The following is a 26888-nucleotide window of genomic DNA, read 5'->3' on the forward strand; positions in this document are numbered from 1 at the left end:
CTTGTCATTCATCCTACGCTAATTTTATACTCTTGATAACCATATAGAGACCACTAAGATCATTTCTAGATTAACCTTACTATTGATTTAATATGCGGTTGTGATTTTAAGATGACATTATTATGTATTATGGAACATAACAAAACTTTTAGTGTAAATATTAATTTCAACTTTGATAAAGAAATGGATCATTGAGGTCAATTGAGTAGTCAAAAGGGCTGAAAACAACCAAGGAATAGACGTCTGTTCCCTTTTATCAATGACACATCCTGTTCTATCTACACATATATACACATAATCTAGGTGTACCAATTGTCTAAGCGGGGTGACTGCACGGAGAAACATTCTCTCCTCCAGCTCCTGGTATGAAAGCAATATACAATATAAAGACATAATTGAAGACAAGAGCATTACCGACCACTTAAAATGGTTACTCTGTTAAGAAACTAATTGTAATTGCTTTAGAATTGTATTGATGATGCTATGCGTTTTGGTAAAAACAATCCAGCCACACATAATTATGCGTAACCTTTAGCGTTTATATTATGATTGATAGAATTGAGTGTGTAGGAACTAATCAGGCAACAGGCTCTATAAAAACAATAACAAAGGGCTGATTTACGTCATCTTCGTTCCTTTTAGAAGAACATCTACTCATACTTGTCTTTTGCATTGAATATTTTTATGTTTCTAATATCCGAAATTATGTAACGTTAACTACATTGTGTTATTAGACTTTGACGACATTAAAAATAATATAGATCACTCACTAAAATGTTTTAAAAAACAAAGAACAACACAAAACGACTAACTAAATACAATACAAAACAAATAAAAAACAACCATAATTTTCTTCTTCGTCATTATCGATATATCTTGTCGATAAAATTTGATAACGATATTATATCATATCGAAAGCACTTGTATCCAAGGGTCGAAACTCGAACAAGACTAGTCCCGTTCTTTTCTGTTTGGATAACAATAAAATATCAACAAAGCAGCTTTATTGAGACTGTCAGATTGGTATTTTAAATGCCAAATGCTCAAAGTTGGGTCTTTTTTTGAAGTGATTGATTTAAGTCGACTTGGAGTATCTTAGATCACCTAGACATGAGTCATATAATCGCATTTTTATAGATTGAACGAAATTGACGTCACTGGGCTCTTTGTTGTTTTTAGACAGCCATTTTAATGAGTAGTTCTTACTAAATTCTATCAATCAGACTATAAATAAATAAGGTAACACATAGTTTTGTGTGTTGGTACTTTAAATCTGGTTGTCGGGTGTTGTGAGCATTTTAGCTAAATAGAATACATCAATACATGTACATAATTTCCCTCTTGTTATCCGTGTCAGTGGGTTATTAGATCCACATACTTTTTAATGCCCCATGTAAAGGTTTTCAGTTGGAAACAAATTAGAGGGCAGGTACTGATGTAAGATACATTTATGTAAAGTGTGTTTTTTATCTCGTATTTTTCTTTCTACTTAGTCTGGCATAGTTTTTATACACACGTCTTCAAGTTTTTTTTCAGCAGGTACATTGGTATCGCGTTCACTTTGTGGCTAAAAGTTCTCTCGAATTTGGTAGTTCCTTTTTTTTTTTTTTTAAAGGTCAACGACCATGCATGATGAAATGTTTCTCCCCAGATTTCTTTACATTAGCAAGTTAACGAAATCGAAATCGAACGACGAAAAAGAAATTCCGGATCTGTTCTCTTAAACCGCCACAAGACGTCGGATGCAGCGAGAGTAGTATTAGTAGTAGTTGTTGGTGACGTAAGAGGACAGGCTCCCATGGTCGTCGTTCGACATCGATTTCGTTAACTTGCTATATGTATAGGTTAACGTGTACTTATTTACTTAACATATGTGCACGTTGGAATGGGTATATTATTACAATAAAATCATATGTAAGAATGTCATTTTCTTTCTCTTTCTTTCATATTTTACCTTTTTATTTTCTCGTAAGGATAATTTTAGAGAATTTTATTATAAAATGTCCCAAATTTGATATCGCTCCAAAATATTGCATACTTTTATGTTTCTAGAATATGAAATTATGTATCGCTAACAACATTATATTTTTACGAATAAAAATAGAAATAAAAAAAAATAACAAAACAAACAAAAAAATCAAACAAACAAACAACAGCTCCCAACCCCTCCCCCCCCCCCAAAAAAAAAAATAATTAAAATCTTGATTTAATCGACTTATTGCCGATCGCCTCCCAATCTTCTGACTGACACGCTTTGCCAGCTTCTCCAATTTGTTGAGTGAGTTCTTTCCACTGATGACGGTCTGCTGCAATATATCTCTTGTATTCTAAAGTCTAAAGCCATTTCGTTGTGTGTCATCGAGGCGCTTAAAGTCTTTATTTATCGTAGTGTAAATCTTGTTGTATGTATGCCTTTGTGTTTGTTATGTCTGCTTGGTGTAAAGAATAGCGCCATCGCCTTATTTGCTGGAATATTTCTGTCTTTCTTTAAAATGTGTCCAAATAGTGTTTCCAAAATTTGAATCGATAACGGTGTTTACTTATTTTGGTTGATATACAAAAGCAAAACCCGTCCACATGATTAAATCTTTTTTTTAAAAACCCAGCAAACTTGTACCTAAAAACGCAGAGAATGAAATAAAGCTTTTATTTTTTCTTCATCAATGCATTGATGTTGTTTATCTTGATTTCCACTAGGCCTTTGATTATTTTCCACACGATAGATTATTCACTAAACTAAAATCATGTAGATTTATAGGGAAAATCTATAACTGGATTCAAGACTGTCTTACTAATCGAATACAAAGAGTAATTGTCAAAGGGGTGGGGTCGGATTGTAAGAATGCCATTAGCGGTGTACCCCAAGGAAGTGTATTGGGGCCACTTTTATTTCTTTTATATATAAATGAATTACCATGAGGCATTACTTCAATCTGTAAACTGTTTGCAGACGTTACGAAGATCTGTAGTACAACTGAGCATCATAACATTCTACAAAATGATATCTTTTCAATTTTCAAATGGTCTGCAACATGGCATTTGGATTTTAATGTTTCTGAATGCAAAATATTACATTTAGGAAAAAATAATCCATGTCATAATTATTTTACCAATACTTCTATGTCAAATCTACTTTCCGTTGCACCTTATGAAAAAGACGTCAGAGTTACTTTTGATTCAGTTTTAAATTTTGATGTACATATTGATAACTGCGTAAGCCGTGCAAACAGAACGATGGGAATAATATATAGAACATTTATACGTCTTGATAAAACCATAATTTTGTTTTTGTACAAATCGCTCGTTCGACCAATTCTAGAATACGAAAATTGCATCAAGAGCCGGTTATATAAAACACGATCTATTAGATAGTATTGAAAGTGTACAGAGGTGAGCCACCAAAAAGATTTATGCCATACAGTATTTATCTCACACGAAAAGGTTAGAATATCTTGACTTACCAAGTTTGAAATATAGAAAAATTCGTGGGGATTTAATTCAGGTTTATAGATTAGTACATGGTTTGGATATTATAGACTTTTCTGCATTTGTTTGGGTCAGATTCCAATATTACTTTTACTAGAGAGGACACGTTTAAGATTTAAGTGACTAGATGCAAAACAAACATAAGACAAATTTTGTTTGGTATTCGTATTGTCCAGAAATGGAACAATTTTAAATCTAAAAAAAGAATGCAAAATCTATAGATTATTTCAAGGTGTTATTAGACAGGGAAATATATGAAGGGAGATTTATATATGATGAATGTACAACTTGTTTGCACAACTGTTGACAAGGCTTCCAATCTTGTATGTAAATATCATGCATTGTTATCTTATTATGGTTAGTCTCGATATGTATGGATGCATGAGTGTGTGTGTGCGTGTGTGTGTGTGTGTGTGTGTGTGTGTGGTGTTTTGCATGTCACGGCAAAACACATATGATTGTACGCCACATGTACATGGATACATTTAAGTTGATTAAATATCTTTACCATGTTTATCATTATTGTGATCTTTCAATCAATAGATTTTTAGTATTATTATAAATATTAAGGGTATTCAAGGGATTTTATCCTATTTCGTCCTATACCATATCTTATGTTAATTTTTGTTATGTTATGTTAATATTGCTCAAATTAGTAAATTGTGTGGCTTATGAAAATTTGGTATTTTTCACACTGGATATTTTTTTTTCTCTCGTTTGGCATTATTTCAAAAACTTACTTGACTGTCTTGAAGACTCGGGCCTAAGAAAAATTTTACCGTACGCCTAATCGTGTCACAGTGTCACTGCCTTATTATTTGCTATTCAACTCGTCCAAGCGGGTGCAACAAGCCGTTTCATTAGTTGAGAGGTAATGTGACCATAATTGGAAACCGTTGTGCTTAACGCTGAGGTGTATAGCCTCCTCAAATACTCTAGACGTCTAGAGATAAGAAGTCAAAATCTTAATTTGATTGTTGCAATTGATTGATGTGTCAATGCCAATGAAATGTCAGTCAGCAGTTTATTAGATTCCTCGTTGCCACTTTTGTGGGAGAACAGTTTCTGTGAATGGTGCGAGTATGAACTTCTTGAACCTATACGTGTGTAAAACTATCTTTGTAACTTGGGTAAATAAAAGTACACCATTTGTTGGTGTACTTTTTTACACTCTGGATCAGGAGTCGAGACTAAAAAAATTCTATAACTTGATGATAGCCCAGAAGCAGATGCAAATAATACGGCAAAGTCAACCTTACTTACTTTTACTTTTTAGTTATAGCAGCGAGGGTGTGGGGATGTCCAGCCTCCTTTTTGTTTTTTTTTCAAAGAGAGTGGACGGAGGAGGGGGTGAGTACTTTATTAGGCAAATTAGGACACCTTTCATTTTTTGGGAAGCCTTCCAAAAGCTCCTCGGTCTAGCCTAGACCTAGCATCTCTTTCAATTAGTATTTTCACCTTGGATCTTTTGTCAGGCGTTTATATCATGGAAGCTGCTATTTTCACCATACGGTGACGATAGTATGGTAGGCTATTCTCACCGTATGGTGATATTATCATAGAAGGTGATTGTCACTGTAAGGTGATCGATAATATCTTGATAGGCTATTTTATCAAGTTATGTTGCAGCACTGCATGGCTTGTAATCAATGAGTTAGAAATTGTAGGTAATGAAATGAAGATAGATTTTAATGTGGTCATCATCGTTTCAGGCCTGTAAATCTTCCGTCTATTGTCGGGTTTCTGACAGTACGATTTTGCTCTATAAGTGCTAAAAAAAGAAAAAAAAGATAACAGTAAAAATAAAATTCCTAATGCCAAAGAACAGAACCAATAAAAAAGAAAATAAAAGACTTTTATTTCGTTCCTGGAAAAAATTAGATTTTATTCCGTTTCAAATGCCGACTTAAAAAAAAAAAAAAACTTTTTATTTGTCGCATCAAAGACAAAACATGCCATTTATCAGTTAGCTATAATATTATCATGCCACCTACACACTCCACTAGACATGGATGTATTCACTGCCTGGCGGCTACTGTGCCACAGCCAGCAGCGAGAGAGAGGTCGCGAAGTTCGCGTGAGTCGTCTTCACACACACACACACACCTAGTCAGTAAATAACGCACACACAGAAGTGTGTCGAACCGGACTGGAAGGTTTCTCTCTATTTTGCTACCGACACACATGCATATCTCCGGTTCTCATATCGTTTTCTCTATATTTTATTGGTTCCGTCCCGATGTGAGACGGAAAAAAAATAATGCGAAATAATTATTTTTCTTCGAAATATATATTCTTCTTCGAAAGCTCTCACACGACCGCACCACCTCTTCTTCTACTTCTTCTTCTTCTTCTTCTTCTTCTTCTTCTTCTTCTTCTTCTTCTTCTTCTTCTTCTTCTTCTTCTTCTTCTTCTTCTTCTTCTTCTTCTTCTTCTTCTTCTTCTTATTCTTCTTCTTCTTCTTATTCTTCTTCTTCCTCTATAAGAATTAATCCAAATAAACGAAAGAATCAGCGTAATCATTAAACACAAACAGGGGCGAAGATACGTAGCTTCCCGTGTCGAGCACGAGATACACATCCTTCAAAAGGGTAGGAATTGTTCTCTTCCTTTCATTTTACAACTAACTCAGAACTGGGACCTCAAATAATTGGGATTTTTTTTTTTTGGTACCATAAAATAAGGACCTCGTTATAAATAAGTAGGGGAAAATGACCTGATTTGACTAGTCAATTGACATGTCATATCTCATATCTGTGTTGTGTCCATATTTTTGTCCTGTTGTGTCTATTTTCGCGTGTTCAAAAGACAATTTTTTCACCAACCATTTACAGGCCTGTTGTTGACATTCATAGCTCCTTTAGGAAAAAAAAAAAACAACAAAACTTCAGCAAAATAATGTAATCCAACTTTGATTAAATATGATTAAATAGACAAGGCCATTCTAAAGAATACAATGAGTTTTGTCTTTTAAATTTATCCTCCAAAAAATTAAGGCAAAAAAACAAAAGACAAAAAATTGCCCAAACAAAGACGATAACGAATTCCTAAAATCTTTTGAAAAGAAAAGAAAAAGAAAAAAGTCACGTGGTGTCGCACCACAGACTCTGTAATGCTGAGTGAGTATGCAGACAATTGAGCTAACGGAACTCATGACAGACATAAAATTATATTTTTATTTTTTAAAATCTTACAGAAGCTAATTATCAGTTCTTGTTCCTTGACATTTTGAATTGGGATCTATGAAGACGGCTATCCATGTCAATATTTAGAGTTTAGATCGAGATAAACGTTGGTTTACTTACGTTTTCCGATTTTTATAGGGACTGGAAATTCTATAAACAAATGTGACAGGGCAACTTTCGTTGTCTTCAATTATTTTAAAAATTATTAGATACAATAATGAATAATGTCAACTTTGATTTGTACCTTCACCAGAATGAGAATCTCTTCATCATCAAGTTCAAATCATCAAGCCTGACACACATGTATTTACGATCCACTTTAATTTTAAAATCTCAATAGGGATAATAATTAATAATTTTGTTTTTCATGTCAAATAAAGTGAGTTTTTGGTCTTGTGGTATGACACTTGCCTTCTGATTGGAAGGTCCTGGGTTCGAGCTCCACTCTAACTCTAAGCATAAATAATTGTGAATCCTTGGAAAAGGCTCTTTTCTCACATTCTCTCACTGTACTCGGGTTAAATTGAGTGCCTGGCCATTAACAGTTCTGTTTATATTGGAAAGAAATTGTAATATCACCTTACAGGCATCATGTCTCATCCTACATGTTAGGTGTTGCAGTTGTAAAGTGCTTTGAGCATGTTTGGTGGATATTGCGCTATAAATAAAAGCTCAAGTATATACTACCTGTTGATAGTTATTATACTATTATAGATATTTTTATTTGCATCAATTTTAAATGTAATTGTCAAAAATGAAAATGAACTGAAAAAAACAAAAAACAACAGCCAAAAACAACTATACTGCTATGGGAAGCTATTTAGACCCGAGTCTGAATATCTTGTTGATTGCACATGATGCACATTGGAGTTTTAGTCTGAATAGCCATGGGAGACTATTCAGACTCGTAGTCCAAATAGCCACAGTCATAGTCCAAACCCCATACTTATCTTTTTTATTCTTCCCTCATACTATCTCACCTCCTCTATTTTCCCCATCGCTATCCCTTTCTTTCACATATTCAAAGAGGCTTCAGTCTCTTCATCATTAAAATTTCTTTCTTGATATTGATATGCTTAATTTCTAGTTAAGCGTTAGATTCTGGATATTACGCTGAAAATTTTCACACTGATAGTACCAATTTTCATAAGCACTAAAGCAGCCAATTCTTTTACTCCTGAAATAAATAGTCAAGATTGGCATCAATTCTTTTGTAGATTTTTGTTTCATCTGCAAAGAGAAACATGTCTGATAGTACATAATCTGGTAGACCATTGTTGATAAAAATATCAAAAAGGACTGGTCCTAGGGATGAGCATTAAAGAATTCCACTTAACAGAGTGCCTCTTTGAATATGTTCCTTTGACATTTACAAATTGTTTTCTATTTTAAAGAAAGTCCTCTCCCCATCGACAAAGTTTTAGGCTGAAGTTATAAGTTGTTAGTTCAGATTATGGATAAGCATACCGTAGGGAACTTTGTCAAATGCCTGCATAACGTTCATATAAACAGTATGAATATCTCCTCCTTGATACAATATTGTTGTCCAGTGGTCAAGTGCTGTGATTAATTGTAAAATTGTTGATTTACCAATAATTAAACCGTCTTGATCTTGTTTATCACTGAAAAGATTGTTTTCGTCCATTTGATTCACAGTTTTCTTCCTGATAAGTTTCTCCTGTGATTTTACATACATGTGACCCCACGCCTCGAAGTGGTATTAAGTCAGGATTTGGAAAAGAAGGGAAATCGATTTTAAAGGGAAAATGGTCAAAATAATCAAATTTCAGTTTTGAGTAATTTCAGAAACTACTATCATTTTTCTACATAAAAGCATAATTCAACATAAATATTTATGATAAGTTGTATAATTTCAAGTTTTAAATTGCAACTATCAGTGATGCATTCAAAACGAGAGTTGGCATTCTTTCAGATGGCCACCCTTTTCAAAGCTTAAACATACTGAGTCCTTTCCTCCACCAATAGCATGTAAGATATCACAGAAAAGGCTGTGTTTTCTCTATCTCAGAGAATGCATGGCCAAATCGGCAGTTACATGGTTCATCCAAAAATTAACTTTAAAAACCATAAATAGGACTAGCATTCTCCCTAACAACCTTCCAGATAAGAGATTGTGATTGGTCAAAGCTGTTCACATGCGCCTGTCGGCCATTGAGATACCCGGGCTTTGTATGGTCATGCAGGTCGGCATAGTACCCATGTTCTGTGTGTCAATGCATGCAATGCTTGTCTGTGTGTGTGTGTGTATTAGCGCATTTTGATACACACCACGTGTTCTTATTTCTTTGTCTAGCTGCATTGGTTAATGTTTGAGGTGAAGTATCTATCTTTCTCTATTAATGAATTTTAGCACTAGCTTAGTCTTTACTTTAGTTAAATTACTTTGTAAGGACCACAGTTTCTTAGACTTACAGAGATTGCCAACGATAATCATCTCTTTAAAATAAAAAAGCAGAAGAGTAAACAAAGCCTTCAAAAATTTATGAACTGCCGATGAAAAAGAGAAATGTATGTATAGATAAACTGAGACCGAGATAGATAAATAGATAGACAGATAGATTTATGAAAATGAGAGAGAGAGAGAGGTTTGTTTTATCATGTTTTCATCAAATTATGGAAGGGGTGGGGGGGGGGGGGGGGTTAAAACAATCCACAATTTGTGTGAACGTTAAGAAAAAGTAGAGGAGAATTAAATAGCTGACAATTGACCACAAGGGGTCTAGTAACTAGTGACATGCCCTAAACAACTAGAGGATGCAGCTCAAAGAAGAAGATTCACATTAATAATTCTTATTTCATTGATAGTTTAATTACATGTCAAAAACCTGTCAACAGGTGAACAATTTCAGAAAGTTGCGGGCATTTATTGGTGTTTTTAATAACTTAAGAGCATCTTACATAATAATGAATAACTACAAAAGTAACGATTGGATTATTGTAAAAATTTGTGTGCATATTATTAAATGTATGTTCTAAGCTCATGCCAAACTTCTCTCGTTAAATTTTCAATGCCTGTATCCATTGTGTTAACTTTGCCCATTAATTCAACCACGAGTGAAACAGGTGCTTCAACTTCAGGGATTTCCTCAAAGCTTGGTTTTTGCACTCTCCCTACTTCAATCGGTCATATCTCGGCAATGAATAATAATAAATTTTATAAATTTGGTATCAAATTTTTAGGCATAAAATAAGCTTTGATTGGGTACAAAAAAACCCAAAATTGAAAATCCAGACTTAATACCGTTTTGAGGCGGGGGGGGGGGGGGGGTCACATATTACGCTGGTCAGACTGACCATTCTGCCAGTCTTTAGCTTGACGGCAATTTTTGGTAGAGTAGTGATTTGGTCTTTTTTTTTTTAATTCTACTGAAAATAATGTATATGTCCTGGGGTGTCGTTATTCCTGGGTTTTCAATATGGCGGGAAAAGGGGTGTGGTTAGACCCCTGAGTTTAACTGTGATTTGCATACCAGCGCCTGTGATAAGACATGTCCCAACCATGTTAGAATGTATATTCTCCCTGTTGATAAAGGTTTTACCAGTTACACTTTCACTCTTCGATGTTTATTGTCATTGTTTTGATCATAAACAGTGCTCACCGACTCACCACAGGCTACTTTAAAGACTATATGAAAGTGATAAATTAAAGAGCAGACACTGGTATAAGATAAAGATTAGAAAAGAATGTCTAGTAGTACTGTTTCATTCTCTTTTTTACATATCTTTATTATAAAGACAAATCAGGTTGCTGTTTAAGTCTTTTGAGCCAACCCTTGCTCACTTGATAATCCAACCTTGTCCGCAATAATTTTTTCATGCTCACAGATGATAAGGCCAGAAGTTGGTGCATTTTTGAGATTATACCAAAAAGTCGTTTTTAAAAATTAACATTCACCCCAAAAATACTTCAACACTAAGTCATTTTGAAAATCTAATGATAATGATAATAATAATAATAACAATAATAAACCATTTCTGCAGAACATAAATAAGCATGACGATGTAATGTTGAAAGTGATCATCGATGTCAAATTGTGGTTGTTCTTATTCTTATATAATTTCAGAAATTACATATATGTCCTTGTCAAATTATTAAAAATTTTCATAGAAATTATTAAATTTGAAGTTTCCAAACTGCTACTACTACTACCACTACTACCACACTACTACTACTACTACTACGACTACTACTGCTACTACTACTACTACTACTACTACTACTACTACTACTACTACTACTACTACTACTACTACTACTACTACTACTACTAGACTACTACTACTACTATTACTACTATCGAAAAAATTGCCCTCATAGGGATTCAAACCCAGGACTACCTTTGTTAAGAGTCTAACAGCTCAACCATTATGCTACAGAGTCCATTTTTTGATCAGTTCTGTCTAAGAGAATTTTTTCTTTACCTTGATGGCCACTTTTATGCACGTAATGAATCTTTGTTTTAAATTAACAAAGTCATACAGATTTGTCCTTTAATTACCCTATTTTTGTAATGACCAAAATACTGAAGTGACGAAGCCGCTCTCTCATTGCTAAATTTTTGTGTGCGATGTCTAGTATAACGCACAAATATCGCAGTTTCTTGTCACTTTTTTTTTTTGGTGGTAGTCTGCAAATGAAAATGAAAGTTGACAAATACAATGCATAGGTTCGGGTTCCAAAGTCACAATCATTGACCATGGTTTTGTTATATAGTTATATAATATTATATGATTGAATAATGCAAGTAAAAGTCCTGTGTTTGATTGGTCAAAAATCTATTTGTTAATTGTTTGTGTGAGATAGGTGACCTTGTTACTACAGCTGGACATGAGTACCTGTGTTAAAGAATATCTCTTTCTCTTAGGTGCTATCTTGAATGGCCTAACAGTGCTACAAGTATGACCAGCATTTAAAACTAAATTGATTTCGGTCATTAAATACTTCGTTTTCTCATTTTTCTTCTTTTTTTTTTAACTTTCAGGTAGATGGGAAAGAAAATGGGAGTTAGAGGGAGGCCTGGTCTGTTGTTCATTATAATCCTGGTTGTTTTCTTGGCAATCTTCTTCTTGACATGGAAGTCAATGATCACTCCAAAGAGGAAGACTGATGTCAAGGATATCTATTCCATGAACTATCAGGGTTCAAAACCAAGTGACAACACTGGTAATCGGCCACACTCAGAATTAAATGACATCTGGAACAGGGCAAAGTTATTACACGGAGATAACATTGATAGTCATCAAGAAAATGGGAGGGATGAAGACTATTTCTTTAAGAATTCTGGAAAGCTAAAGCCTATCAATTCAAATGAGAAAATGAAGTTTGTGCATTCACCACTCAGCGATCTTCTCCATTCAACACACAAGCCAGCTTTAAAGGAGAAGATGACAAAGCCATACTACATGAAACCTGATGAGTCGCTTAAGATAGTAGGTGGAAGGATGGATCGCTTAGTACATTTGGATTTAAAAGGGGCAGCACCAAAAGTCAGTTACCTGAAAGAAATTTTCCCTCTTTTTAGTCGACTAGGAGCGACAGGTTTACTCATTGAATATGAGGATATGTTTCCATATACAGGCAAGTTAGAGGTGATTTCAGCTCAAAATTCTTACACCAAGCAACAAATTTCTGAGATTCTTGGTTTAGCAAAATTAAATAGTCTTCAAGTCATTCCACTGATTCAGACATTTGGTCACATGGAATTCATTTTGAAAGGGTTACAGATGGAGGACCTGAGGGAGTCTGCACATACACCTCAAGTCATCAATGTTGCTTCTAATGCTTCCTATGATCTGATACAAGAAATGGTTTCTCAGGTAATTTAATTCTTTCATATCTAAATATTTATATATTATACATTATATATGTATATATATAATCAGAATTAACTGACATCTAGAACAGGGCAAAGTATTAGCCTTTTATTTTTCAAAGGAAACATAAGAAAAGGGAAGATTGTTTTTAGGGGTTTCATGTTGCTTGTGACAAAGGTCTTTTCAGTGCCAGTAAAAGGGAGATGATAGGGGAAAAGTTGCAGTTCTGAAGTTTTTCATCATCTCATTGTTGATGTAAAAATCGGGATGGATGTAAATAAACTTAAACTTAATAATGAAAAAACAGAAGTAATGTTATGTGGGGCAAAAATGGTCCATTCCCGGTGATAAACTTAGATATCAATTCTATAACATCATGTAAAAGAATTAGAAATTTAGGATTATTTTTAGATAGCAATTTGGGCATGGATTCAGATGTTGATATTCTATGCAACAGTTTAAATTCACATTTCAAGAAAATTGCTAATGTATGAACCTACTTGACTAAAGATGTAACGAAAAAGCTAGCAACAACATTTATTTAATATTATCAAGATTAGATTATTGTAATTCTCTTTTGGATGGGATAACCAAAGATAAAGTTTTAAGACTTCTAAAATTCAGAATAGAGCAGTTACAAAACAACAGAAAATTCACTGCCCATTCTGGTTGAATTGCATTGGTTGCCAGTGAAAGACAGTGTTGAATACAAGATCGCCCTTATCTGCTTTAAATGTCTTAATGGTTTAGCACCTAGGTATCTTAATGAATTTTTCATTAATGTCCATTCTCCATCTAGAATGCTGCGGTCTTCATCTGACCACACTATACTTCAAATAAACAATAAATCAAATTATTTATTTTATAGTGGGAGATCGTTTTCAACACTTAGTCCTCAAATGTGGAATGATCTTCCCAGAGCTATTCGTGAAGCATCATGTGTCGATGTTTTAAAATCAAATCTTAAAAAACATTACTTTTTTTTAAAAAACATGTTAAGTCTATCAATTCACATTTATATGATATAGATGTTTTTTATTTTTTCTTCTTTTGAGTAATAACTGAAAGTGTGTCTGTTTGTGTGTTATTGATAATTTAAATTGTCATTCTTGTAACTGTGAAGCGCATGGAGCATGACCTAGTTATGGTTATGTGCTATACAAGTGCTATACATTATTGTTATTATGTTCATTTTCATGTATAAACTTTTTTTTTTTCAGATGTTGGCAGCTCATCCAGCCGTCAGCTATTTGCATATAGGATGTGATGAAGTTTATGAACTTGGAAGGGGTAGAAGTGCTGATGTTGTAATCAAGGAGAGATTGACCAACGAAGCTCTCTTTCTGAGGCATGTGAAACGGGTGGCTGACATTGTGGCCAAAGAAAGTCAGAAGAAAGTGCGACCAATAATCTGGGACGATGAGTTGAGAAAAATGTCAGAGAAAGATATATTGGTAAGAATGACAGTATAGAAAAATGAAACTAGAAAACATATTTCTGACTTTTTACATCGTAAAATTTGTTTCAAGGTCATAAGCTTGGGTTCGATATTTAGCTATAACCCTTATGAATTAAAGTATGAATAGAATGCTTACTTACACTCCTTGGCAATTAAAAAAAAATCAAGGAAAGAAGTTATACCTACAGTGATTGCTTATACATAAGTTTTTTTTGTTTTTTTGACAATCCTTTTGGGGTTATTTTAGAGGGCCGAGTGGAGCACTCGCTTCATGCAAAGGGACTGAGATCGATCCCGGGTGAAGTCAATATTTTTTTCTGATCTGCTTGGCCTGCAGTGATTTGATAGCTGTGTCTCTTAGGTCTGAAGGAAAGGTGATAGGTTGGCATCCAAAGGATGGAAAGCAATTGCAGTTGTCCATTTCATTCTATGGCCAATGATGCCAAAACTCTTGTTTCAGCTGAAAAATATCTGGTCTGGAGCAAAACATTCTGGGTTACGGGCAGCTTCCGTCAAATTCCGACGAGGTCATAGTGTTCCAAGTTTACCCACCACCTCTACCACCACACCAAAATCACTACAATTTCTACATTCACCAACCACACATCATTATCACTACCAATACTACTACAACCCCCAACGCAACTTCATCATCACTACAACATTTGCTACCGCAAACACTATCACATCATTATCACTGCCACCCTTACTACAACCACCATAACCACATCATCATCACTACCACAACTACTACTATCACCGCCACCACATCATCACTACTACAACCACCATAATCACATCATCATCATCATCACTGCAACACTACCACAACCACTACATCATAATCACTACCACCACTTCCACATCACCATGGCTACCACCACTACAACTACAATCACCACCACCACATCACTACCACTACTACTACGACCACAATCACCACTTCATTATCACCACCACAACTACTTCAACCACCACCACCACCACCACCAAATCATCTTCATTACCACGACTGCTACAACCATGGTCACATCATCTACTACTACTACTACTACTACTACTACTACTACTACTACTACTACTACTACTACTACTACTACTACTACTACTACTACTACTACTAGTACTACTACTACTACTACTACCACTACTACTACTACTACCACTACTACTACTACTAATACTACTACTACTACTACTTCTACTACTACTACTACTACTATTACTACTACTACTACTACTACTTCCAGTACTATTACTACTACTGTCACCTCCACCACATCAACATCATGCCACTACCTCTACAACAATCGTCACCACCACATCATCATCACTACCAATACAATTTATTTATCTATTTAAAACTATATAAAAGATGTAAACACAATGCCAAATACCATCCCTTTTCCTTTTCCTTTTCTTGTATGTGGAAATTCCTCTTTCGGCATTGAAAATCCTCTGGGTGGTGACTGAAATTCCTGTGAGCCAAATTTTAAGTTGACATCTCTGTAAAGAAAACGGGATAAACTCTGGAGCCATGAACCTAATAGCCCTGAAGGACTTTTTAAAATTTTTGATTGATGGCAAATTTGAATGTTGATTTCACACACTTAATTTTTTCTTCAACAGGCTGCAGGTTTGCCCTCATCTGTCGACATAATGGTTTGGAGGTATACACAGAACATCACTGACAAATTGAATGAAACGGTTTGGAAAAAATATGGAAGTTTATTCAAAACTGTTTGGGCTGCATCATCCTTCAAGGGTGCTACAGGTCCAAGGCAGATTTATACAGAACCTCAACATCATATCATCAATCACTTCAGGTAAGCTATGCTTATATTTCACCATAGTTGACTATAATATGATTAAATTTTAGTGGTAAGAGTATGATGGTAATCTCCAATATATCAAAATAACAAATCAGGGAGCAGGCATTGGTGTGAGATAAAAATCTGAAAAGGCATGTTTGAAACAGTGCTTGACAAGGTAGAAAGAAAAATACGGGCTTTGAATGAAAGATGGATAACAACAGATGAAAACGAGGACGACCTCTGTATGAAAGAAGACTACTTCTACCTAAAAAAAAGGCTTTGAATGGAAGAAGGATAACAACAAACGAAACCGAGGATGACCAATGACGACATGGAAAGTAATTGTTGGCAAAGATCTTAAAACCGTGGAGCTGACATGGGATGAAACATACATGACAGCACAGGACAGGAGGAATTGCCAATATGGATGGCCCATTTTGTCAAAGACATAGGAGGAACTAAAACCTAAGGTTATATATATATATATATATAAAATTTCAACTGCTGCACCCGGAATCAGTCTCAATTCCTTTGTGTGTGTAGTGAGTGCTCTTTCAACTGAACTATCGGGGCCCAGAGTATCAGACCATCAATTGAAGAATGAAATAGTTGTATGATATTGTATAGAGTAAGAAAGCTGGGAAGATTTGTTAACACATCTTGGTTTTATATTTCTACCCTTATTTGTTTTCCCCTTCAGCTGGATGGATGCGGTGTCTAAATACAGTCGCTATGTCAGTTTCAAAGGCATTGCTTTGACTGGTTGGCAGCGTTTTGATCACTTTGCTACTTTGTGTGAGCTTCTACCTGTAGCTATTCCCAGTCTGGCTGTATGTCTTGCAACAATAAAAAATGGTGGATTTAATGAGGTGAGTGAGCCCCTTCTTGAAATTTTTAAATTTTTTAATGACTAGATAGAAAAATCTTTTCACACATCATCTTATTATCATCATTCCCCTTGTCAGTCAATTATTTTTTAATTGGCTTGTGATTTTGATTGTTAAATAAAGGCAATCTTAAAATTAATACATATACAAAAATGTAAGCAATGGCCAATTTTTCTATATTTATAAATTTTACTCATCTCATGAGGGTTTGTTGAGATTTTTGTCATACGTAACCCATCACATCTACATGGTATTATCTCGGGGTGATTCCCATTCTTAAAATTGAATTTGTAGTAAAAAATATGAAACTTTAATACAGAAAAGTGAGTGGAGCAGGCACTTATGTTGGTAACAACAAGATATGAAGTGAATAGAAAAGTGCCAGAAGACAATAGAGAATAAAACTTTTTCGCGGCGGTGGTGGGGTTTGAACCTGCGACCTTATTGGTACGACAACTCCGCCTGGCAGGTGAGAGCGTGGCTCTACCGTGTGAGCTATCCACGAACACAAAAATATTCGTTTCAAACTCAAAGTCATTACTAGATCCCTCTCTCACCTACTTCTTGAGACCGCCGATTCGTTTGTACACCACCATCGCGAATAATTTTGACCAGCAGTTAAGCTTAATAGCCAATATTCTCAACACAAACATATAACATAGAAACGATTGAGACATTGAGTATGCTCCGGTGTATGGGGTGAATTTTAATTCAGAAAAGTGAGTGGAGCAGGCACTTATGTTGGTAACAACAAGATATGAAGTGAATAGAAAAGTGCCAGAAGACAATAGAGAATAAAACTTTTTCGCGGCGGTGGTGGGGTTTGAACCTGCGACCTTATTGGTACGACAACTCCGCCTGGCAGGTGAGAGCGTGGCTCTACCGTGTGAGCTATCCACGAACACAAAAATATTCGTTTCAAACTCAAAGTCATTACTAGATCCCTCTCTCACCTACTTCTTGAGACCGCCGATTCGTTTGTACACCACCATCGCGAATAATTTTGACCAGCAGTTAAGCTTAATAGCCAATATTCTCAACACAAACATATAACATAGAAACGATTGAGACATTGAGTATGCTCCGGTGTATGGGGTGAATTTTAATTCAGAAAAGTGAGTGGAGCAGGCACTTATGTTGGTAACAACAAGATATGAAGTGAATAGAAAAGTGCCAGAAGACAATAGAGAATAAAACTTTTTCGCGGCGGTGGTGGGGTTTGAACCTGCGACCTTATTGGTACGACAACTCCGCCTGGCAGGTGAGAGCGTGGCTCTACCGTGTGAGCTATCCACGAACACAAAAATATTCGTTTCAAACTCAAAGTCATTACTAGATCCCTCTCTCACCTACTTCTTGAGACCGCCGATTCGTTTGTACACCACCATCGCGAATAATTTTGACCAGCAGTTAAGCTTAATAGCCAATATTCTCAACACAAACATATAACATAGAAACGATTGAGACATTGAGTATGCTCCGGTGTATGGGGTGAATTTTAATTCAGAAAAGTGAGTGGAGCAGGCACTTATGTTGGTAACAACAAGATATGAAGTGAATAGAAAAGTGCCAGAAGACAATAGAGAATAAAACTTTTTCGCGGCGGTGGTGGGGTTTGAACCTGCGACCTTATTGGTACGACAACTCCGCCTGGCAGGTGAGAGCGTGGCTCTACCGTGTGAGCTATCCACGAACACAAAAATATTCGTTTCAAACTCAAAGTCATTACTAGATCCCTCTCTCACCTACTTCTTGAGACCGCCGATTCGTTTGTACACCACCATCGCGAATAATTTTGACCAGCAGTTAAGCTTAATAGCCAATATTCTCAACACAAACATATAACATAGAAACGATTGAGACATTGAGTATGCTCCGGTGTATGGGGTGAATTTTAATTCAGAAAAGTGAGTGGAGCAGGCACTTATGTTGGTAACAACAAGATATGAAGTGAACAGAAAAGTGCCAGAAGACAATAGAGAATAAAACTTTTTCGCGGCGGTGGTGGGGTTTGAACCTGCGACCTTATTGGTACGACAACTCCGCCTGGCAGGTGAGAGCGTGGCTCTACCGTGTGAGCTATCCACGAACACAAAAATATTCGTTTCAAACTCAAAGTCATTACTAGATCCCTCTCTCACCTACTTCTTGAGACCGCCGATTCGTTTGTACACCACCATCGCGAATAATTATGACCAGCAGTTAAGCTTAATAGCCAATATTCTCAACACAAACATATAACATAGAAACGATTGAGACATTGAGTATGCTCCGGTGTATGGGGTGAATTTTAATTCAGAAAAGTGAGTGGAGCAGGCACTTATGTTGGTAACAACAAGATATGAAGTGAATAGAAAAGTGCCAGAAGACAATAGAGAATAAAACTTTTTCGCGGCGGTGGTGGGGTTTGAACCTGCGACCTTATTGGTACGACAACTCCGCCTGGCAGGTGAGAGCGTGGCTCTACCGTGTGAGCTATCCACGAACACAAAAATATTCGTTTCAAACTCAAAGTCATTACTAGATCCCTCTCTCACCTACTTCTTGAGACCGCCGATTCGTTTGTACACCACCATCGCGAATAATTTTGACCAGCAGTTAAGCTTAATAGCCAATATTCTCAACACAAACAAGTTTTATTCTCTATTGTCTTCTGGCACTTTTCTATTCACTTCATATCTTGTTGTTACCAACATAAGTGCCTGCTCCACTCACTTTTCTGAATTAAAATTCACCCCATACACCGGAGCATACTCAATGTCTCAATCGTTTCTATGTTATATGTTTGTGTTGAGAATATTGGCTATTAAGCTTAACTGCTGGTCAAAATTATTCGCGATGGTGGTGTACAAACGAATCGGCGGTCTCAAGAAGTAGGTGAGAGAGGGATCTAGTAATGACTTTGAGTTTGAAACGAATATTTTTGTGTTCGTGGATAGCTCACACGGTAGAGCCACGCTCTCACCTGCCAGGCGGAGTTGTCGTACCAATAAGGTCGCAGGTTCAAACCCCACCACCGCCGCGAAAAAGTTTTATTCTCTATTGTCTTCTGGCACTTTTCTATTCACTTCATATCTTGTTGTTACCAACATAAGTGCCTGCTCCACTCACTTTTCTGAATTAAAATTCACCCCATACACCGGAGCATACTCAATGTCTCAATCGTTTCTATGTTATATGTTTGTGTTGAGAATATTGGCTATTAAGCTTAACTGCTGGTCAAAATTATTCGCGATGGTGGTGTACAAACGAATCGGCGGTCTCAAGAAGTAGGTGAGAGAGGGATCTAGTAATGACTTTGAGTTTGAAACGAATATTTTTGTGTTCGTGGATAGCTCACACGGTAGAGCCACGCTCTCACCTGCCAGGCGGAGTTGTCGTACCAATAAGGTCGCAGGTTCAAACCCCACCACCGCCGCGAAAAAGTTTTATTCTCTATTGTCTTCTGGCACTTTTCTATTCACTTCATATCTTGTTGTTACCAACATAAGTGCCTGCTCCACTCACTTTTCTGAATTAAAATTCACCCCATACACCGGAGCATACTCAATGTCTCAATCGTTTCTATGTTATATGTTTGTGTTGAGAATATTGGCTATTAAGCTTAACTGCTGGTCAAAATTATTCGCGATGGTGGTGTACAAACGAATCGGCGGTCTCAAGAAGTAGGTGAGAGAGGGATCTAGTAATGACTTTGAGTTTGAAACGAATATTTTTGTGTTCGTGGATAGCTCACACGGTAGAGCCACGCTCTCACCTGCCAGGCGGAGTTGTCGTACCAATAAGGTCGCAGGTTCAAACCCCACCACCGCCGCGAAAAAGTTTTATTCTCTATTGTCTTCTGGCACTTTTCTATTCACTTCATATCTTGTTGAAACTTTAATACAGTAGAACATGAAAGTAACGTACTCGGAAATAGCGAGAACTCGGAAATAGCGAGTAAAATCTAAATCCCCGTTTTTTTCTCTTATTTGAGTCAATAAAATTAGCATGAAAGTAGCGAGTATGAAAAAGAGGTCAACTCGGAAATAACGAGCATTTCCTGCACCAGCCTAGGACTTGGAACGAAGTAAAGCAAAACAACAGACAAGGGTGATTTAAATATTTTTAGCCTAGCTTCTTTCCTTTTCTTATTTCTCGTTACGAGTAATATTACATAGTAGCCTAGTCTGTAGTAGTACATCATTTGGGTGGGGGTTGGGTGCGTGTGTTTGTGTGCGTGTGTGTGTATTGGGGGTGGGGGTCAATTATTCACTCTATGTGGTGCCACGCGACGCGCGAGGTAAGCACTGGCAGCCAACATGTCAACATGCCTCACTTAGCAGTAGCAGCATCGGTCAGCGACGAACCACACGATCAGTGAGAGAAGGGAGCGTGGAACCATCATTTCAGTGGGTCAGTGATTGAGTGATGCGCTTGCTTACCTCATCAAACATGCCTAGTGCATACAAACACTCGCGCACACACACACACACACACATGAAATCTTGATGGAAATGGAAGGGGTGGGTTTTAGGGGTGGATCAACTTCAACCCGTGGCCATCATTACGTAGTTAACGAAGGCCGTGTTCAACCCCGCCCCCACCCCACTTTATCCACACACAGTCATTTGCGGCACACACGCACAAACACACACACACACACACACACACACATTGTCTTTCCATCTTTTTGTACGGCCGAGTGACCTTTTCTGGCAACTCGGGAATAGCGAGAACTCGGAAATAGCGAGTAATCAGGAGTGGACCCGTCGAACTCGCTATTTCCGAGTTCTACTGTACCATCCAAACTCCTAAAATTTCATATTTTTGATCATTTTCACATAATAACCTACTTCTTGACATCTGATTTTATAGTGACGCAATACCAGATTGAGGGGATGAATCTCATATTGAAATGAAGTACCGTTCATCTTGAGAATGGATCATAGTGGAATGGGGTAGAATCTTGCTGCCTTTTAAATTACTATTGCTTTGAGGTATCCCATTCCAAATGACAACCTATGCGTGTCTTGAATGAGGATGATTTCTGTCCAGGCCCCTGCTGAAGTCTTTTTCTGGAAGGGAGGCAATTTAATGAATGCATTTACCATTCCCTGTACATTGTCTTTCTCTATTATTGTTGGAGGTCATTTGATTCTTTTGGCCAATGGACAGTCTGAAGTTGGACAGACAAACAGATTGATGTTTGGATCTCCTTCTGATTTCTTTTAACAATCTCTATTTGTCTTATTTCAAATTATTATTTTTTTTTTTTACTCATAATGGGTGGTTGAGATTTTTATCATATTTGAATGAAGGGTTGTTCGTCTTGTGTCTCAAAAAAAGTGGATCATTTCATATATCCCCTTCCACGTGGCAATCTATGCTCATCTTAAATTGGGATGTTTTTTAAAATTAAAAAAATTTTTAAAAATTGGGCCCTAGCTGAGGTTCTTCGCTGTAAAGGAAGCATTTTGACGTATGCATTAATCATTCCATGTAAATCAGCTTTCTCTATTGTAATAGTGGTTGATGGAGCACGATTCTTTCGGTTAATGGATAGTTGTAAGTTGGACACAAGAATAGATTGATGTTTGGACCCACTCTCTGTATTATATTTTTCTTTTTAAAATTTTTTTAAATGCTGCTGGTAAACACAAACACGTTTTAGTGTCCTTCAAATAAACTTCATTTTCCTTTTTCTAAGTGCTGATCTGACCTAGATCTGATCCAAGTGCCTTTTGATCATTAAAAAGTTGTTATTAATGTTTATACAAAACAACAAATAAAACCACAATAGTCCTTTACAGCATTTGTATGCTTGATACGCAAAATAATGTTTGTTTTAGATGATCAAGAAAAACATGATGTTGAAACAGCGAGTTTCTTTCAATCTGCCATATTAGTGAGTTTCTTTCAATCTGCCATATTAGTGAGTTTCTTTCAATCTGCTATATTAGTGAGTTTCTTTCAATCTGCTATATTAGTGAGTTTCTTTCAATCTGCCATATTAGTGAGTTTCTTTCAATCTGCCATATTAGTGAGTTTCTTTCAATCTGCTATATTAGTGAGTTTCTTTCAATCTGCTATATTAGTGAGTTTCTTTCAATCTGCCATATTAGTGAGTTTCCTTCAATCTGTCATATTAGTGAGTTTCTTTCAATCTGCCATATTAATGAGTTTCTTTCAATCTGCCATATTAGTGAGTTTCTTTCAATCTGCCATATTAGTGAGTTTCCTTCAATCTGCCATATTAGTGAGTTTCTTTCAATCTGCCATATTAGTGAGTTTCTTTCAATCTGCTATATTAGTGAGTTTCTTTCAATCTGCCATATTAGTGAGTTTCTTTCAATCTGCCATATTAGTGAGTTTCTTTCAATCTGCTATATTAGTGAGTTTCTTTCAATCTGTCATATTAGTGAGTTTCTTTCAATCTGCTATATTAGTGAGTTTCTTTCAATCTGCTATATTAGTGAGTTTCTTTCAATCTGCTATATTAGTGAGTTTCTTTCAATCTGCCATATTAGTGAGTTTCTTTCAATCTGCTATATTAGTGAGTTTCTTTCAATCTGTCATATTAGTGAGTTTCTTTCAATCTGTCATATTAGTGAGTTTCTTTCAATCTGCTATATTAGTGAGTTACTTTCAATCTGCCATATTAGTGAGTTTCCTTCAATCTGTCATATTAGTGAGTTTCTTTCAATCTGCTATATTAGTGAGTTTCTTTCAATCTGCCATATTAGTGAGTTTCTTTCAATCTGTCATATTAGTGAGTTTCTTTCAATCTGCCATATTATTAAATTTATGAAATTAATATGATTTTTTCAGGACATCCATAAAACAACTAGCTCTCTGCTGAGTTGCAGTGGATTGATTGAAATGAGCTTTCCAAAGCTTGACGAAAAAGAAAGAAAGGCTATCGTCAGTCAAGATTGCAGGTAAATTCATTCTCTGAATAGGTTTTATTTTTTATTATTTATGGTTACCTTTTCACTGCTATTCCAGCTTCCTTTTTGTAGGTTTTACAGCATTTGAGAAGGAACTGACAGATCCTCATTTGATTTATAGATGGTTACACTTCATAAGTAGAATATACTCTAACTTTTACATATATATCAGGAACAAAAAAAATCACAATGTGTAATAGGAGGTGATCCGGGTGAGGTCTTCTCATTGTGATCATTTATGATTGTAATTAATGAAATGTCAAGACAGTGCTTTTTATTTGATTTAAAAAAAAAAAGATTGTTTTTTTCCTATTTGCAATGATTCAGCAAATAAATTTGATATGCTTTTGAAACACGTATGACACAAACTTAAGAAAATCCCATACATTTTGTACAAAAGTCTGATATCTCTTCCAGCTTTTAAGGTATTTCAAATTATCATAGGGAAATGTTAATTAATTATTGTTAAAAAAGATTTGAAATTCTTTATCAAGTTGAATTGAAATACCATTTCAGATTCCCTGGTTACATGGTTTACTATGCTGTCCAAGAACTTTGGGGATACAAGCAATTTGAGGAGGAATCACGTAGAACAGGATGGCTGTCCGACTATCAAGTCAAACGTGGCTTCTCTAACCCGGGTCAACTGAAAGTGCTGAGCATGAGAATGTATAGTTTGGAATCCAATCTGATACGCGTCCGTACACCTTTGGAACAGAATTTGCTCCAGATTTACTCTGAGGACACTGTTCAGGAGTGGTTGGATGAAAACATTTTTGAAATGAAAAGAGAAATCAAAGAAGTCCAAGAAAAGGTAAAGGGAATGTCAAAAAATACCCACTGGGCCCGACGTCCAAACTTGCCTTTGGTAGTCCAGTTTCCAACCACAAAGAGTCCAGAAATTAGTCCAAATGTTGGAAATGTTGGCGTTAAAAGAGATTTAGGAGCTCCTGCTGGCAGAGCGTTAAACCATCCAGAAATGAATAGGATTGTTGGTACAGATGTTAGGAAGGATTTAAGATCTACTTTTGACAAACCAAAGAGTAACAATGATATCAATGTACTCCAACAAAAGCTTAAAGATCGGAATCAGAATTTGAGACCAGGAATGAATAGAGTTGTTGGTACTGATGCGAGGAAGGAAGTAGGATCTCAAAATTTTAGGCCAGGCATGGATCGAGTTGTTGGTATTGATGTGAGGAAGGGAGTAGGATCTGCCACTGGTGGTAACCAAATGCAATCAGGATTGTATCGTTATGATGGCAGTGTTAATTTTCCGAAACAAAGATTTGACAATCAGAATAAAAATTTCGGTGAAAGGGTTCATGAGGCACCTCTTGGTGTCAATCGCCATTTTGAACATAATGGAAATGTTGGTCGCCCTCAGTCACTTCAACCAGATGCTTTTAAAAAAGGGAATGAAGTCATTAAGAATAATGTACTGCCAAAAAATAATCCTCCCATAGTCCAAAAGAGTTTCAGTAGTAATAGGGACGTTATTGAAAAGCCTGGTTTGTTGACTAGGAATGTCGGTATGGATGATATTTCAAAAAAGAGAATACAAGGCGGACTATTAGGGAAACAGGATCTTGACTCTCAGCAGAGGCAGAAGCTGAAACCTATGGGTACAAATACTGATGGTCAAGATGATCATATAAATGGACTGGGTGGAAATAAGCAACTCCTAAAAAGTAAATATTTTGATAAGACAACACCATCTTTCATTGATGTCAAAGTACAAAACAATATTAGAAGAGAAATGGAGCTTCACAAAAGTTCAAATCAACTCCTTCCCTCACCTAAAACAATAGAAGAGAAATCCCGACTCTTGGGTAAGAATCAGGAGGTTGAAAGTGCTTTGATGCAAAAAATACAAAATGAAATGAACGAGAATGAAGAGGATGAGGACTTTGATGAAAATCCTAAAGCTCTGGATGATAACAAGAGGCTGTAAGCTGAAAGTCCCAAGGAGGTATTCCATTATTATTATTTTTTTAAACAGATTTTGTTCTTGAAACAGGTTGCTTCTTCACTAATTTAAACACTTTGTATCCATGTTATATTTTTAATACTATCACGCTCATTTAAGTTGACACTCAAGCTTAAAAAACAAAACTGATGTTTGATCTAGTTTTATTTTGAGATCTTTGGTATTTTGAAAAGTTAGTATGCAAATTCATTTGACTTCAAAATTCCAGAACTCCATGAAACGGGAAAAATATAATAGAGTTCACACTCTACTTTATATATATAAAAATTATAATATATATATAAAGTGGGAGTGTAGGAGCCTGAATTATTGTTAATATTATCATTGTCAGAGGGTCTGTACAACCTTTTCTTTTTTTCTTTTTATATCGAGTGATAAAGAGATTAGGAAATTTTTCTGCCCTTCCTGTCATTCTGTCTCGTTTTCTCTCATTCTCTTTTTTTTTCCATTAAAAAAACAAATAATAAAACAACAATTGCTGATGTCTATTTGTTAACATTATTCAGATTTTATCATTTAGTGTGATGATCTGACAAAACGAGATACTTGGAGAAAAAAATTGAATCATTGAAGATATTACAGATGTACAAAGCAATCTTTTTTTAATAATATAAAGTTTACATTTTTTACAAATATCTTGATCAGGGACAAAGTTACAGCTATTTCAGTACACCTTAGTTGAAGACAGAAAGTAGTTTGATATGTGATTCCTGTACCCTATTACTAATAATCAAATTACACAGTTTTAAATTCATCACTGGTTCTAATAAAATCTAAAGTGCTTCTGGAACCTGAAGAATTCCTTTTTATTTTCAATTTTTATATAAACGTACAAAATCATGTGCGTCATTGAGATTTCTTGGGACATTTCAAATTCTTTATTCCACAACTAATCAATACAATTTATAGAAAAATGATTATTGGTGGCATATCTGAAGGTGATCGTATTGTACAATCTAACCATTTGTGAATTATCTGGAAGAAGAAAAACAAGATTGTAATTTGAAGAATACATGATTTGTGTTGAATTAACCCATTTTTATGAATTCTAGAAAACATTTAACTTTTGAATTGGTCATGTATGGAAAAGAAAATAGATCAATACAACTCACGCAATTGTCATATAGACATAAATATCTGTAGACATAAAAGAGAGAAAAATTCAGGTTTGTTTATTGCACCATAAATGTGCATTGGACCGTTTATGACGAGTTTGTGTAAACCAAACTTGAATTATATGGTTGAAAAGTTTATTGTGTTTTATTAGTAAAGCACCGCAGAGCACGATTAACGTGGATGTTTA

General features: G+C 35.7%; 1 protein-coding gene across 2 annotated transcripts; it reads left to right on the top strand.

The window, feature by feature from the left end:
* The first annotated feature begins 4224 nt into the window (after nucleotides 1-4224).
* LOC144964536 (uncharacterized) lies at nucleotides 4225-25814 on the top strand. 2 transcript variants are annotated; one of them, XM_078898955.1, is made up of 7 exons: nucleotides 4225-4357; nucleotides 11675-12509; nucleotides 13727-13960; nucleotides 15595-15791; nucleotides 16480-16648; nucleotides 23477-23586; nucleotides 24112-25814. In XM_078898955.1, the coding sequence occupies exons 2-7, from the start codon at nucleotides 11679-11681 to the stop codon at nucleotides 25547-25549; spliced, it is 2979 nt and encodes a 992-aa protein (XP_078755081.1). In that variant the 5' UTR covers nucleotides 4225-4357; nucleotides 11675-11678; the 3' UTR covers nucleotides 25550-25814. The 2 variants fall into 2 exon arrangements, with proteins under 2 accessions (XP_078755081.1, XP_078755082.1); XM_078898956.1 differs by having other exon boundaries at nucleotides 4327-4560; nucleotides 24112-25693.
* Nucleotides 25815-26888: the final 1074 nt, after the last annotated feature.

Source organism: Berghia stephanieae, chromosome 2 (assembly GCF_034508935.2).
Source record: "Berghia stephanieae isolate SIO BIC M18660-M18661 chromosome 2, UCSD_Bste_1.3, whole genome shotgun sequence".
NCBI lineage: Eukaryota > Metazoa > Mollusca > Gastropoda > Nudibranchia > Aeolidiidae > Berghia > Berghia stephanieae.

Excerpts from the sequence above, each read along its gene's own strand:
- LOC144964536 (XM_078898955.1), top strand. The coding sequence starts at position 11,679 with ATGGGAAAGAAAATGGGAGTTAGAGGGAGGCCTGGTCTGTTGTTCATT. Across the intron at positions 12,510-13,726 it reads TACAAGAAATGGTTTCTCAG|ATGTTGGCAGCTCATCCAGC; the intron begins GTAATTTAATTC and ends TTTTTTTTTCAG. Across the intron at positions 15,792-16,479 it reads CATATCATCAATCACTTCAG|CTGGATGGATGCGGTGTCTA; the intron begins GTAAGCTATGCT and ends TTTCCCCTTCAG.